Below are 15,777 nucleotides of genomic sequence, written 5' to 3'. Positions count from 1 at the left end.
GGTTGGGCTCCATGCTGGGTGTCGAGCCTACTTGAGATTCTCTTTCTCCATCTGCCTCTCCCCTACCCCACTTGCTCACTCTCTCTCTCTCTCTCTCTCTCTCTCTCAAAAAATAAAAAATTTGCAAAGGACTTGCTGTGAACTTCTAGGCCTCATGGTAGAAAGAAAAGAATCCAAGACCTTCCCTTCAAGGAGCCTATAGTCTGTATGGGGAGAGGAAAATTGCATATAAAAAACTAATGGCTCCTGTGTAGCATAGGAATTTATAGAAGAGAAAGATCTTCTTGGACTGGATTAATCAGAAAAGGCTTTGTGGAAGATGTAGGAATTGATGGAAGCACAGACCACATAGATATGTGATACGTTGTATAGTATTGTTTTTATTCTAGGGGCACCTGGGTGGCTCAGTCAGTTAAAGGTCCAGCTCTTGACTTTGGCTCAGATTATGATCTCATGGTTTGTGGGATCTAGCCCCACATCGGGCTCTACGCAGACAGCACAGAGTCTTTTTGGGATTCTCTCTCTCCCTCTCTCACTGTGTATCCCCTCTTGCTCTCGCTCTCTCTCTCTCTCTCTCTCTCTCTCTCAAATATAAATAAATAGACATTAAAAAAATATTTTTAAATATTTTTAAAACAGAGATGTTTTTCAAAGACTATATAATACAGAAAATTAACTCTTTTTGGGGTCCTCAGTCTAGTTATCTTAAATTTGGCAAATTCAAAATTCAATTATTAATAGTAAAAATAGCAATGTTTTATTTGAATTCTCCCTATACACTATATATAAAACCCTCTATTTAATTTTAACAGGAAGATATTTAAATTATTCTTAAAGATCTAAAACAACATAATCCTTGGCCTACATATGTCTCAGGAAAGGTGCTCTTTGTTCCAGAATGGAATGGACCCACAGAAAAGCACCAGATACAGCACAAAACAGAGATAATCTGGAGTGAATCAAATTAATGAAAATTGTCTATGCGCATAACAGGGAAGCCTGTAGACCAGAGGGGTTTTAATGGTAATTGATGAATCGGGAAAGATTATGCCTTTTAAAAATAATATGGGTAAAGAACTGGGTCTTAATTAGTACATTTATTAAATATTCTTAAAATATAAATATGGATATATGTATGTTTGTATGTATGTGTGTATTTATAAACGTGCTTGTGTTTTCTTGAAAGGGGTGTTTGTACTCAGGCCCCATGTTACTGCATCATCATGGAATACTGTGCCCACGGACAACTCTATGAGGTTTTGCGAGCTGGCAGGAAGATCACACCCCGATTGCTAGTGGACTGGTCTACAGGAATTGCAAGTGGAATGAATTATTTGCACCTCCATAAAATTATTCACCGTGATCTCAAATCACCTAAGTGAGTTTTTCAGCCATTTTGTTGTATTGCTTTAAAATAAGGAATTTTATCGAACATAGTTGAAGTTTTCAGACATCATACTTTCAGTTCAGTTTAAATCAGCATGGAGGGTACCCTATTTGCATATTTTCTGGATTATTGTTGACCAGTTGACCTACCTAAATGGCAGATAGCTCTAAGCACCTGACACTAGTTTTCTCCTTTGGGTTGCATTTTGATTGTGCAACTGTGAAACAAGATTCTTTATTAACTGAAGTATTCACTTTCCATTATCTCAGATAATTAATGCCAAATGTTCCCATCTAATGGCTTGCTTTGTCGTTTTCCTAGTGTTTTCCCCAAAGACCCAAGTTTTAGAAACCAAGTTTCAAAATGTATACAACGGGATAAAAATGGATAAATAAGAGACTGAGGCAAAGAGAAAATAAGAGCATTAGAACTAAAGCTAAAGATTTGGCTTTGACCTTTGTAGAATCTAAGCAAAGAAGGAAATACATAGCTTCAAGGTTCATGGTATCCATAAGATAATATAAACTGGCTATTTAAGAGAAACAGGTTGTTTCTAGTAATTTCTGTTCTTTGGCCATCACTAACCACTTTAAGAGGAGTGTTAATTCAGTTCCTGCAAACTGCATGAAAGGAAGAGAGGAACTGATAAAATGATAGATTTCATTGTAGCTCCTATATTTAAACATTATTTTTATTATTTCTCATCACATTTTTGGTTTAGAGAAGCAGAGAGGAATTAATCTCTTTTCAAAATTAGCACTTTCATAGTCTACAGTATTTTTTTCAATATCTATAATCACATCTGCTTTGATCTTAGCAAAAATTGTGTGGGGCAGCTGCAACAAGTATAACTATTCTTATTTTATATTAGAAAAGCCTGAAGTCATGGAGCTAGGACTTGAACCCAGAACTTTTAGACCAAAAAGTCTAAATTCTACCTCATCATGTGAAAGTGAAGGATTCAGTGAATCCTCTTGATGGAAGACACCAATCAATCCTCGATTATAAACTTCAAAGCAGCTCTAATTTGTCACCATGATTCTCATTAGTGCTTATCATAGTCACTAGCTCCCTGAACAACCTTCTCCTGCTTTACTTGCAAATGAACTCTATTTCATTGCATATGTTCACATTCTTACACAACCTGTTGTTTTTGTCATCCACTACATACACATAAGGGACACAAAATATTGCCCAAGGCCTCTTTGAATGGTCTCCTTAACCACCTTGTTCTCCTGGAGAATTCACTTTAGAGGAAGAGGTTGGGAAATTTTAGAATATATAAAGTCACATGCTACTTTCTTTAACTCCTCTCATTTAGAGATTAGAGTAATAAGTCACCCAATGAGCCTTTCCCTCCATTATCAGTATTCCCCTGAACTTCCAGCAGCCTTGGCCTCTTTGCGTTCCAGGCTAACTTTGAGAAGACAAAGATCAGTCTGGCTTGTAGTAAAGAGAGATTCCATGACCTGCATTAAATCTTAGGCTGTGTGACCCCAGCTTTGTCTCAGAGAAGACCTGACAAAAGTTCCAACCTCATGTGCTCTTTAGTCTGTCCCCATGTCCATTCCCTCTTCTCATGCCAAGAAATCCCATAGTGAGCAGCACAAAAGAGACAGAAGAGGAAGCTTCTAGTATTTTTCTTTCTAGGGGCTTATCGCCCTTTCTGACTTCCATGGTATATGATTCCATCAGTTCTGCAGTTATGCAGATACCCCATAATATTTAAATCCTTATGCATTTTCACCAAGACTAACACCATTAAATCGAAGTGTGCAAATTATGTAAATTTTACATATCAGGTGCAAAATCAGGGGTAGGATGTGGATGAAGGTATTCTAAAGCAGTCGTAAATCTGGTAAATAGAAAGCCATGTGACACTGATGGAGAGGGGGGCAAATGTGGCGTCCCTGGTTCAGACAAGGGAGGAGATAGAGAAGTTTACTGTTTTCTAGTCACCTCAATTCTGATACTCTGAATATCAAGCCTTCTTATTATTAAAAATAGGTCTCTATATCATTAAGCCTCTGAAACCCTAACTCATGAATATTCTAAAGTTCTAAACAGGTTATTTCAAGTGAATTCAGTCTGGTGTGTAAGGATATTACTATTTTGGATTCAGCTGGTACCAGATTGTATTCATCTTTAAGGCTAAAAGAGCAATTTTCCCCAGGTAACATTTCAGATAAATACTGCGAAAAGGAGAACACGACTTGTGTGGAATCTGCTTAAGCCTAAATGTGTCCCAGCTTTTCCTTATTAGCTTTTAGTGTCATGGTTCCATGCATGATTTTAGTTGGCCGTTATTTAAACAATGTTTTAAAAGAAGTGTTTTTCTTAGTGATTTGTCTGAGACTGGCAAGGATGGAAACTGATATTTATAGAGGAGGGGTGTTTTATATATCTAATCTAATTTAATTCAAATGAAAATTCCATGAAGGCCATTATTATAGGCCCATAGTTCCGTATCCAAAACTCTTAGAGTCAGAGGATATCAGATAGCATTACCTCACACCCCCAGCAAAGTCTAGGACAACACTTTCTAATGAGCCACAGATAAATAAAATGAGTTTGCTTGATATAGATGAGAAAATATTTATATACTATTTTCAGAGTTTTCTGCATGTTTGAATTCTGGAGAACATACTGTGACCCAAACTGTCCCCATCTTACAAATGAGAAAACCGGCTTCGGAGAATTAGGTAGCAGAGGTCACACAGCCAGTAAGTGGTGGAGGCAGGCTCAAACCGGGTAGAAAAAGCCCACTATGCTGTGCTGCCTCACATGTTTGAGTGATGCTGATGCCCCAGTAATATTGGAACTCACAAGCTGAATTCCACAAGTAGGAGGCAGCAAACTAAGTTGCCAATTACAGTCATGGGGTGTTTATTAGTACTAATGATCTGGATGTTCTCTCTATTTCTTTTTAAAGTGTTTTGGTGACTCACACAGATGCAGTAAAAATTTCAGATTTTGGTACATCTAAGGAACTCAGTGACAAAAGTACCAAGATGTCCTTTGCCGGCACAGTCGCGTGGATGGCACCAGAGGTGATACGCAATGAACCTGTCTCTGAAAAAGTTGATATATGGTGAGTGGTGCCATCTGTCCCAGCTAGAAAGCCTCTCCCACTTCACCCATTAGACCTTTCCTCCTTCAACTCTTCTGCTTTCCCAAAATATTCTTTAGTGTCCCTCACTCCTGGCTGATTTCAGTCTCCTCTTATCTGAGGTACTAACCAGTGTAATGATGAATGTGTTAAGAAGGATTGAGAGGTAACAGGGTGAATATGTATTTAGTAAATCATCAGTTTTGGAGACTTTCACAGAATGTGCTGAACTCTCTGGAAAATTGAAAATTTACTTCAAATAAGCATTTAGTATCAAAGTCTTTCTGAAATATATTATATAATTCTCAACTTCTTAAATAAAATACATTAAACAAAGTTTACTTAGTCTTGGTGACTCAGACCATCACTGTGTATATCAGTGATGCACTTTGCTGTAATACAGTTTATGTGCTTTAGAGCTATCTGAAGTATATAACAGGACTATTTGCCCTTTTAAGAAACAGTCCCTATGAGCTATACTATTTTTTTTTTTTGGCCTTTTAAAAATCTTTATCAGTTTTTCCTTTGAGATTATGAATCTTTACTATTAATAGTATATTTCCCCGTAGTTACTTTTCTTCCATTCTTAAAATTGGCTACTAATAACTTTTAGCCTTAAAAACAAAATAATAGCATATATTAAAATTACATGTAACACCAGAATAAGATAAAGTAGAAATGTGGGATCATTTGTAATTTGGGTAATTATTACCAACGCATACTCCTTAGGGATTATACCAATTACGTTCCCAACAGAAATGTATAAGTATTTTCTCAGTCTCACCGCCAAAATGTGTTAAATTTTTGGATTTTTGCCAACCATCTAGGTAACAAATGGTATCTTGGGTGTGGTTTTAATGCACATTCCTCTCATAAGTTAGGTTGTTCATTTTTTCATATGTTCACAAACCATTTGTAATTCCTTATTTGTGAACTATTCTGATCCCTTGCTAAACTTTCTGATCTTTATTCTTATCAATTTATAGGGGTATTTTGTATACTAAGGAGATTAGCCTTTTGTGCATAGGAATTACAGGTACTTTTCACCTTTGCTATTTTGTTTATGGTGGAGTTCTTTCTCCATGCTAGATTTTTTTGAAAATGCTCTCCCCTTATGGCTTCTGGATTTCATAACTGGAAAGCCTTCACCGCTGTAAGATTAGTAAAAAGAAAAAAATGTTTCATGTGTTCTTTCAGGATGTTTATGGCTTCATTTTTCTTTTCACATTTGAATTTTTGATTCTTTGGGAATTTATCTTGATGTAAGATGAACTATAGATTTAATTTTTCCCCCAGTTGTCCCAATGGCATATATTGTATAGTCTGTTTTCCCTCATTGGTTTGGGATGTCGCTTCTATCACATACTCAATCCCATATGCATTTGGCCTATTTATGGATCTTTATTACATTCATGGAGTCCGGCTGTCTATTCATGTGCCAGAGTTAATTATGAAAACCTTGTAATATGTCTTAATATCTAGCAGCGTTGGTTACCCCTTACTGAGTTTGTTTTTCAGAGTTTTTCTGTTTCTGTTCTTCTTATGGCCGTATTAGAATTTTGAAACTGGGTATACTTTTGATTAAAAATGAATAGAGAACAAAAATACAAACCAGTCTTTCTGCTGTGTCTTTGGTACCTGTTCCTGGTACTACTGTAGGTCTTTTGGAGTGGTGCTTTGGGAGCTGCTGACGGGAGAGATCCCTTACAAAGATGTGGACTCTTCAGCCATCATTTGGGGTGTTGGAAGCAATAGCCTACACCTTCCAGTTCCTTCCACTTGCCCTGATGGATTCAAAATCCTTATGAAACAGACATGGTAAGAAATATATTTCTCCCAATATTCTCTTTTACCTTCTTCCTCAAAACCACATTTAAAACTTCTCTAAAACTTCAGGGAGGTCTCTAATATGGATTTGGAGCAAATCAACTGGTTAAAGACTGGTGGACTTGGAGTTATTTATAAATAACGAATTTGTTATATCCTGCTACAATAGGCCTTAATAAATGATAGCTATGGTAACTATTATTACTTTACTTGTCCTAAGGGACTATTATTATCAAACAGGTCACTGATCCTACAGATTTCCATTTTATTATTATAGGTTTCTCATAATTACATTTTCCTTTTGCTCCTCAGTGCATGAACACTGCCTGAGAAATAGCCAGGTGTGGAGCCAAAAATGTTTTTTATAAAGCAGAATAAAATCTTTATCCTCCTGGACCCAACTGCCGCAGTGCACAAGCTGTCTTTTTTTAACTTGTAGGCAGAGTAAACCTCGCAACCGGCCTTCTTTCCGGCAGACGCTCATGCATTTAGACATCGCTTCTGCTGATGTTCTTGCCACCCCACAAGAAACCTACTTCAAGTCTCAGGTGAGTCTGGAAACTCTCTTCCAGTGTACTGAACACACAGACAGGGAGGTCTCGATGAGAAAGAGTAACTCAGAACCATTCCGATTCTTCTAACAATGATACAGCCCTAGTCATTGTGAAGCAGTAATTATGATCCCTCACACAGAGGAAATTTTGGAGCTTTTTAAACACTTAAGATATATCATTATCTCATTTGAAAGGAACATGTATTGAAATGTCATCCTCATAGTGGTGAAACTGTTGAAGAGTAAAGAGGAATATATTTGAATTAGAATTACTGCTGACCAGGGGCGCCTGGGTGGCTCAGTCGGTTGAGCGTCCGACTTCGGCTCAGGTCATGATCTCGCGGTCTGTGAGTTCAAGCCCCGCATTGGCCTCTGTGCTGACAGCTCAGAGCCTGGAGCCTGCTTTGGATTCTGTGTCTCCCTCTCTCTCTGCCCCTCCCCCACTCATGCGCGCGCGCGCGCGCGCGCACGCGCGCGCTCTCTCTCTCTCTGTCAAAAATAAACATTAAAAAAAAATTAAAAAAAAATTACTGCTGACCTTCATGAAAAGATTGCTTCCCTTGAAGGGGAAAAGCTAAAGTACAGAGGAGGGAAGTGAAATACCAGAGAGAGAGAGCCCATGATAGAATCAGGCCCAGAGAGAACCTTTCCTCTACCTTTATGTGTCACCCACGAGCACCAGATAAAATGTAATTTTTTTTAATGTTTATTTATTTTTGAGACAGAGGAAGACAGAGCGCAAGTGGGGGAGGGGCAGAGAGAGAGGAAGACACAGAATCTGAAACAGGCTCCAGGCTCCGAGCTGTCAGCACAGAGCCTGATGCGGGGCTCAAACCCACGAACTGTGAGATCATGACCTGAGCCAGTCAGACGCTCAACTGACTGAGCCACCCAGGTGCCCCAGATAAAATGTAATTTAATGTATCTGTTAGCCTTTACTGTCTTACAGACCATTCCAGACTTATGGCTTAAAACAATAAGCTTTAGTTTAGCTTATGGTTCTGTGGGTCGGCAGTTTGGGTGGGCGGTTCTCCTGCCGGCTTCCACTGGGCTCACTCACATATCTGTAGTCCATTGCTGGGTCCCCTGGGAGGCTGGCAGGTTCTCGGCAGCTTCATGCACAAGTGTGGTGATTGGCTGGCTGTCACCAAGAGCACCTCGGTTCTCTTCCACGTGGCCTCTTGTCCCTCGGAAGCCTAGCTTGGGCTTGTTCACAAGCTGTTATCAGGGTCACAAATTCGGTAGGACAGCAAGACCCAGGGCACAAGGGATTTTCAAGCCTAGGTGTGCACCATGCGTGCTAATGTCTCTTTGGTCAAAGCAAGTCACAGGCCAACCCCAGGATGAGAAGCAGACTTCACCTCTTGGCGAGCGAATCTGCCCCGGCACTCTGTGAGGGCATGGGTGCAGAGGGGGAACAATTTGTGACTGTTGAATAAAAATGCTGTAACGTCATAAGGATTTCATCTCTGCGCTCACTTGCAGTATCACTTAAAAGAGTCATTCTCGGAGAAGACGTTTTATTAACAATTGGTATCTCAGTCTACCCCTCATCTCCACCCATCTCCAGTGGGTGATGAGGGTACCTACCAGGAAAGTATGTGTTGAAAAGAGTACTGCACTGGAAGGGGCATCATCCCTACGAGTTCAACAAGCCCTCCAGTATGCTTTACGACCTGGCCCGACTCGAGGATTGGAGTACCTGCTTCTCACGTGTCTGATAAATGCAGACACTCTGCCCATCAGACATTAGGGGATACCTTAATAAAAATACAAGGTGGGGGGTTTTTTGTTTGTTTTTTTGTTTTGTTTTTTTGTTTTATCTCGGACCGCCTAAGGACTGATAAATCAGAGACTTTTATCTTGTTGCCCCAAGTTCCAACACACACTCTATGGTCCACAAACGTAGCTCTCCTCACAACTGTGTCTTTAAATAGTCAGGATTGCCCCCACAGATCTTTAGTGTTTCTGAGGAATTATTATGTAAGCAAAGTGTTTGATTTCAGAGAAAACGCAAGGATGTAGGGGGGGTTGACTTTATCATATCATTTCCTATGTCCTTTGATGTGCATTCCAATAAACTCCCTTAGAACTTTCAAAAACCATGACCTCTCTATTCAAATACACATAAATAAGGGCCACTGGAAAAGAAATCTGCCCAATCTCTTTTTGTGTTAGTATTCATAAAAAGACTTAGGCCCTTTCGTGAAATGAAAGAGAGTAATAGTAAGTACTTTCTAAGGAGTCTTTTAGACTTTAGGATATGATTTCAATCACAGCTTTGCTTCCCTTACCATAAAAGTATATATACCAAAATTTGGAAAAGCAGTTTTTGGTGACAGTACTAACTCACAAGCCATTGAGACTGCATAACTGTATATACTTGGAAAACTTCAAATTCTAGACAGATTTTACCTGAATGCTCCCAGAACGTCACTTATGAAGCCAGTGCCGCATTTTCTGAGTACCCACCCTATGCAAAGTACAATGTCATGCAACTAAGCACCCACATTTGGTATCTTTATTTGTACAAACTCACTTTTACGAGTAAAATTGAACTCAGAATAAGTTTCTTTGGGGAGCACCTTGGTGGCTCAGTCGGTTAAGGTCCAACTCTTGGTTTCAACTCAGGTCATGATCTCACAGTTCATGAGATCGAGCCCCACATTGGGCTCTGTGCTGACAGTGCAGACCCTGATTGGGATTCTCTGTCTCCCTCTTTCTCTGCCCCTTCTCTGCTCATGCTTTCTCTCTCTCTCTCTGTCTCTCTCAAAGTAAATAAATAAACATATTCGTGAAGGGAAGAAGTGGGGGAAGAAAGGAAAGGGAAAACATTACATTGGAAATCTTATAATATTCATCAATTCTTCTACATTTTTCTCCCAACATGAAATTTTACCTCTCCTTAAAAAGCCCCAAATCTGCTATCCTTGCTAGTTCCTAGAATTATTTCAGATACTTACAAGCTGATTTGTCTCTGGGTCTGAAATTCAGACTATCTCTGGCTACTGATAAAGTATTTATGAACTGAATTTATGTACTGAAGTACTCAGAAAAGCAACAGACTTGAGTCTAAGCCCTTGTCCTATGATCTTAGACAAGTTGCTAAATTTCTCTAATTTCTCTTTAGCGGGGGTCCCAGATCCCTGCTGCTCTCAGCTTACTCATCTAAACAATGAAGATAATCATCTCTTCTCTTCCTTATGGAGTTTTAGCTAGGATCAAATGAGAAGACAGAAATGCAACTGTATTGGAAACTAAAGAACTATCCAATTTAAGATGTTATTCATGGCCCACAAAGCTACGGAAATGAAGCTTCCTCCGGGTTGTTACATGCTGTCGAGCTCCTGAGACAGATAAGATGGCAGCTGGGGAACTCCTCTTCACGGTGCCTTGGTTTTATGCCACCCCAAAGGGGAAGAGCTGGTTGTGCGCCTCGTACCTGAGGCTTCCCCTCCTCCTGCCTGCTGACAAAGCCCTGTCAGCATCAGTTATCAATCAGCGGTGGTTAGCCACAGGTCTCCACTTTCCACCAAAACTGTCAGGCAAGAGCACCGGCAAGAGCCCAGCTGACTCCTTTCTGAGAGAAATTGCTTTAGCTGTTGCTCAGCCTACACACGTATAAAGATGCAGCACACACAGAACAGATGAACGAAGCAACCAATTTCAGTACAGTATTCGATTCTGCCAAAGCCACTGCCTTGTTCCTAGACAATAACCCATTCCTCCAAGTAGGCAATTATTGTTCCTGGTATTCAACTGCATTTGATATCAGTCTTTAGAAAACATTTTAGCGGGGGTCCCAGATCCCTGCTGCTAGGTAGGCCACGTGCCCTGCTTCTAAGTTCTCCCACCAGCCTCTGCTTTTTGTACCATCTGGTTCCCTCTTGAGTACCACTGTGACCACTCAAATTCAGGGGCTGGGAGTTGCAGACACGAAGCTCATTATAGGGACAGACTGTGCTCCTCAAGAGTAATCTCATCATGGGGCGCCTGGCTGGCTCAGCTGGAACAGCATACAATACTTTATCTTGGGATCGTGAGTTCGAGCCCCTCATGGAATGTAGAGATTACTTAAATAAATTTTTTAAACTTAAAAAAAAAAAAAGAGCTACCTCATGAGCAAATAGGTACTTGGGCAGAGGCTGGGCACTTCCTTACCTGGGAAGGCAGTAAAGGGGATTCATGTGCCAGTAAAGGGTTGGCCTTGATGACCTCTAAGTCTTTTCTGATTCAGAATCTATGATTTCCAGCCACTTAGCCTCCTACGGTCCTGCTTCTCTCTTCCTTCAGCTAGGCTGGAGCTGGCTCAACTTCTTTTTTTCCTCTTTAAAATTTGTGGTAAAATACATATAATACAAAAATTGCCACTTTACCCATTTTGAAGTGTACAGTTCAGTGGCATTCATTAAATTCACAACATTGTGAAACTGTCACCACAATTTCCAAAAGTTTTCATCATCCCATTAAGCAATAACTTCCCATTCCCTCCTCCCCTTGCCCCTGGTAATCTCTGCTGTCCTTTCTGTCTCTATGAATTTACATATTCAATCTACTGATTGAATAGCTGGAAGTCTGGAGAAGACAAAAACCTTTTAAGTGTTGTGACCTTTCCCAGGCCTTATCCGGGACATTAAAAGGATCCAGTTGGGGTGCCTGGGTGGCTCAGTTGGTTAAGTATCCAACTTAACCAGTATCCAGCTCAGGTCACAGTCTTGTGGTTCTTAAGTTCAAAGCCCCACGTCAGGCTCTCTGCTGTCAGCAGAGCCTGCTTTGGATTCTCTGTACCCCACCTCTCTCTCTGCCCTTGCCCTGCTTGTACTCTCTCTCTCTCAAAAATAAACATTTTTTTAAAAAGAATTAAAAAAATTTTTAAAGGATCCCATTAGTGGTAATAACCTAGGTGTAACTAGATTTTTCCCTTACCTGCTTATGCAAGAATACCTTGTGAAGCACCTCGTGTTCCCTCCCTTCACTGCCCCCCCCCAGTGCATTTTGGGGGAATCCCCAGTAAAGAGTGGGGATCTCAGTAACTTCATACATAGTAACATCTGCTCTGCTTTCCACTGAATGGCCAGACACAGTAGTCTCCTGCCTAGTATCTGCTAGATATTACTTTATGGGTTAGCATTGTTTTCTGCCACAAGACCATAGTCCCCAGCTGGCATCCATTGGGTGCTGCCGTATCTTTAAGGCACTGCCATCACCCACTGAGTGCTGCCATTTCCTGCTGTAACTGAAGCTTGGAATTCTCAAGATTCCAAAGCTGCATATTGTTCTATTTACACAATGACCTCTTCCTTTCTCTGGTGAGTTACACTTTGTTAAAGGTAACAGAGCAGTGCTGTTTACGGCCCAGTGTTTTACAGGCATTTTAATGAAACAATGGGAAATGCTTCTCCACTCTTATCGTGGCTTTGTTATAGGTCAGGTTCATGTAGGATTCCTCCTTCTCTCATGCCATATGTTCTCTCCGAGGCACCTCAGTCTTTACAAATTGGTTTCAGGCCTACCCACCTTCCATTTTTTCAGATATACCCAGACGTGTCTGCACTGCAGATTAAGTGCAAATTGGAACTCCTATAATGTAAAGATTCTAAGCAAATGTGGTGAAAGTCCAAAATTAACATCTAGCAGTAACACTATACCTGCGGGGAAAATATATGATTAATCAGTACTGGTGTTTTCCCATATATCTTGTTCCCTCTTCATATGGAAGGGGGTACTTCTTTTTGGAAATCTCCTTTTTAATAGGTTCCAATCTTCAAAAGGGTTTATTTCCTCAAGAAATGAAAAAAAAAAAAAAATCTATTCTGTGACATCTGATTCCTGACCACCAGAGGGAGATGTTTCTTTTCCTGGTCCCTTCTTTTTAGGTATTGTACTAGGATCTACTGATATGTTTTTGCACAAAAGAGGACGCTTTAAGGCCCAGACGTGGCCAGCTCCCTTATCCTTTTTTGGTCTAACATCTCTTGATTGTCAATCTTAGGCTTCTTTTTTTTTTTTTTAATTTTTTTTTTAATGTTTATTTTTGAGAAAGAGAGAGAGAGAGAGAGACAGAGTGCAAGTGGGGGGAAGGGCAGAGAGAGAGAGGGAGACACAGAATCCAAAGCAGGCTCTAGGCTCAGAGCTGTCAGCACAGAGCCCAACGTGAGGCTCGAACTCATAAACCGTGAGATCATGACCTGACCTGACGTCAGACGCTTAACCAACTGAGCCACCCAGGCACCCCGATCTTAGGCTTCTTGAGGCTCAGATATTCTTTTTACTTCAGACTTTGATCTGATGATTGACAGAACAGCATTACTTTAGGAGCTCAACCAAACCTGCATTTATTGCTTAGATACTGTCAAAGACTGTTACCAAACAATGGGCAGTGCATTCTGGATCTGACTTTCTGATGACCTTGACTTTCTGATGACGTTGTTCGGCAGGTTTGGTGCCCAAAAGTCAGCTGACTGACAGAAATCTTTCTCCAATGGTCAGTCAACATATATAGAGAGATACATGAATGTCTAGCGTATTATAAATAGATTAGCAGGATGATCACTTTTTAAATACGTATGATATGATTTCCTCTAAAAACTAAATGAGAAATAGCAAATTTGGGGAGAAACCTTCTGGAATTTCACAATTACTTAAGCATAACTTCTTCCATGATCTAGAGAAATAATTTTAAACATGAATCTAAAAGTAATAGAATAGCTCCAGAGGAAGAATATGTAATTAGAGGCATTTAGTTGTACGTCTAGCCTTTACTGGAAATTATCTTAGTCTCATTAGCTTCTTGGGGATTGTAGTTTATATGTAATTTGAGGAAACATCTCCTTTAGCTCTTTTCTAGAAATTGCCTGTAGACTATATTGCAGCAGAGGTTTTTCTATTCCCTAAAATTTAGATAAAATGGGCTTGGAATTCCATGCTCTGTGGAAAGTCCCGTGTCCTAACGCTTCTGTGAATTCCTGAGAAATTTATAATTTCCTGGTCCCTCTGGCTCTGCCTTTCTAAAATTTTGGGGCCCCATCCCTGCCATCTTGTGGTTGTTTCTCTATCTTTGTCCTGTCATTGACCCAAACGTGGAGTTCAGCACCTTTCCTTGATGTCAAAAAAAACAAAAACACTCATCCAAAGTCAAGGTGAATGTCAGAGACTTTACTAACAGTTTAGGAAATTGGAAAGGGCTCACATTTTGAACAATTGAACTCACATATTAGACATTTATCCCCATTCTAAAAATTTTGTCCAACTATTAAATAGTTTAGCCATACTCTTTCTCCTCCTCTTTCTCCTTTCCTGTTCTTTCCCTCACTCCCAAATTCCTGTATAATTTCCTATATCTTTATTCCCAACTCCTGTTGTTCATTCCCCTTGGGTCTTCTACCAATATTTTTTAAAGGTATTTTCATAAACAGAACCTAAGAGGACTTCTGGAGCCAATTGTAAACATGATCATATTCTCACTAGCATATACTTATACAGAGGGTTATCAGAGACTTTCTTTCTAACCACGTCACCTCAGCCACCATCTTCACTTAAAACTGAGCTCTCTTATTCCAGGGGTGATGGCTAGTATGCCAGCTGTGATATTTCTGGTGGCCAGTATTACAAGAAAACTGGAAAAAGAGACAGCATCACATGTTGGACTAAATACAGAAAATAAGGTCATGGTGTGTGGGGTAGAGGGTGCAGATAGCGGAGCATGAGGTATTTTGCTGTAATCAACTAATAGTTATTGAACATTTATTTGTTAAGTCTCTTCAGTAAAAGCATTCAGGGAAAAAAAAATCTTGCACATGACCCCATGGTTCTATCAGGGATTAACACTCCTAGACTATTAACAAAGTCTAATTTGTCCTACCCAGGCTGAATGGAGAGAAGAGGTGAAAAAACACTTTGAGAAGATCAAAAGTGAGGGAACCTGTATACACCGATTAGATGAAGAACTGATTCGGAGGCGCAGAGAAGAGCTCAGGTCTGCTGCTCTGTCCTTCCCCATCTCTTCTTGTCCCTAGATCTTCAGATACTGGCAGGAACTCTCCTCGTGAATCACCATTTCGCCTCGTACACACCTTTCACCTGTGCTACTTACTGTTAATTCTCTTTAAAAGTTAGCTGTCCTTTGTACTGCTGTTCTGTCTTCTCCCTGCAATCTTGTTATCCTCCTTTATTATATCTCTGCAGCAAACACTCTTGGAGCAATGCTCTTTCTTCATTCAGTGCCTGTCCTAGGTGACCTGGAAGGCAGCACTTTATAAGATGTAGCGCCTGGTCTCAAGGTGCTTATGATCAATGAAGAGGTACAAGACACAGTCATAGATAGCCACTGTATTAGGCAAGATCTGTACCACAGATAAGTACAAGGTCATGGGGTCAGCCTTGATTGCATATTCCCATTAACATATAGTATTCTTATTAAGATACCGTCAGCACTGCACAAAGGCTACAAATTATACACAAATCATATTCAGATTTTATCTGTGGCCCTCCTGGCTATTCTGTATAGCTGGATGTGACCCCTAAGGATAAACCAAGTGAAAGCTTGGGTTTCCCATCCCCCACTCCAACTTGTCAGAGTCATTACATCAAAAAGGGCATCCTTAAATTTAGATGACACTCAGAACAATGCTTTTTTTTTTTTATGTTTATTTTTGAGAGAGAGACAGAGTGCGAGCCAGGAAGGGGCAGAGAGAGAGGGAGACACAGAATCTGAAGCAGGCTCCAGACTCTGAGCTGTCAGCGCAGAGCCCAACACAGGGCTCGAACCTGTGAACCGCAAGATCATGACCTGAGCTGAAGTCAGATGCCTAACCAACTAAGTCACTCAGGCGCCCCACACCAATGTTTTTGAGATAAACCATCCTGGTTCTTATTTCATTAGTGTGATTCTTTGTTCTCCCC

At 40.2% G+C, this 15,777-nt stretch overlaps 1 protein-coding gene across 14 annotated transcripts in view; it reads left to right on the top strand.

The window, feature by feature from the left end:
- The window catches only part of MAP3K13 (mitogen-activated protein kinase kinase kinase 13), a 169,093-nt gene that overhangs the window by 134,091 nt on the left and 19,225 nt on the right, over positions 1-15,777 (top strand). For all 14 annotated transcript variants that reach the window (XM_027061261.2, XM_053221118.1, XM_053221119.1 and 11 more), the window contains 5 exons: positions 1,187-1,378; positions 4,320-4,478; positions 6,156-6,314; positions 6,763-6,871; positions 14,742-14,851. In XM_027061261.2, the coding sequence (XP_026917062.2) occupies positions 1,187-1,378; positions 4,320-4,478; positions 6,156-6,314; positions 6,763-6,871; positions 14,742-14,851 (729 nt within the window). The remainder of the gene's footprint in view (positions 1-1,186; positions 1,379-4,319; positions 4,479-6,155; positions 6,315-6,762; positions 6,872-14,741; positions 14,852-15,777) is intronic.

This window comes from Acinonyx jubatus, chromosome C2 (genome assembly GCF_027475565.1).
Source record: "Acinonyx jubatus isolate Ajub_Pintada_27869175 chromosome C2, VMU_Ajub_asm_v1.0, whole genome shotgun sequence".
Taxonomy (NCBI): Eukaryota; Metazoa; Chordata; class Mammalia; order Carnivora; family Felidae; genus Acinonyx; species Acinonyx jubatus.
This window is presented reverse-complemented; position numbering and strand designations above follow the sequence as displayed.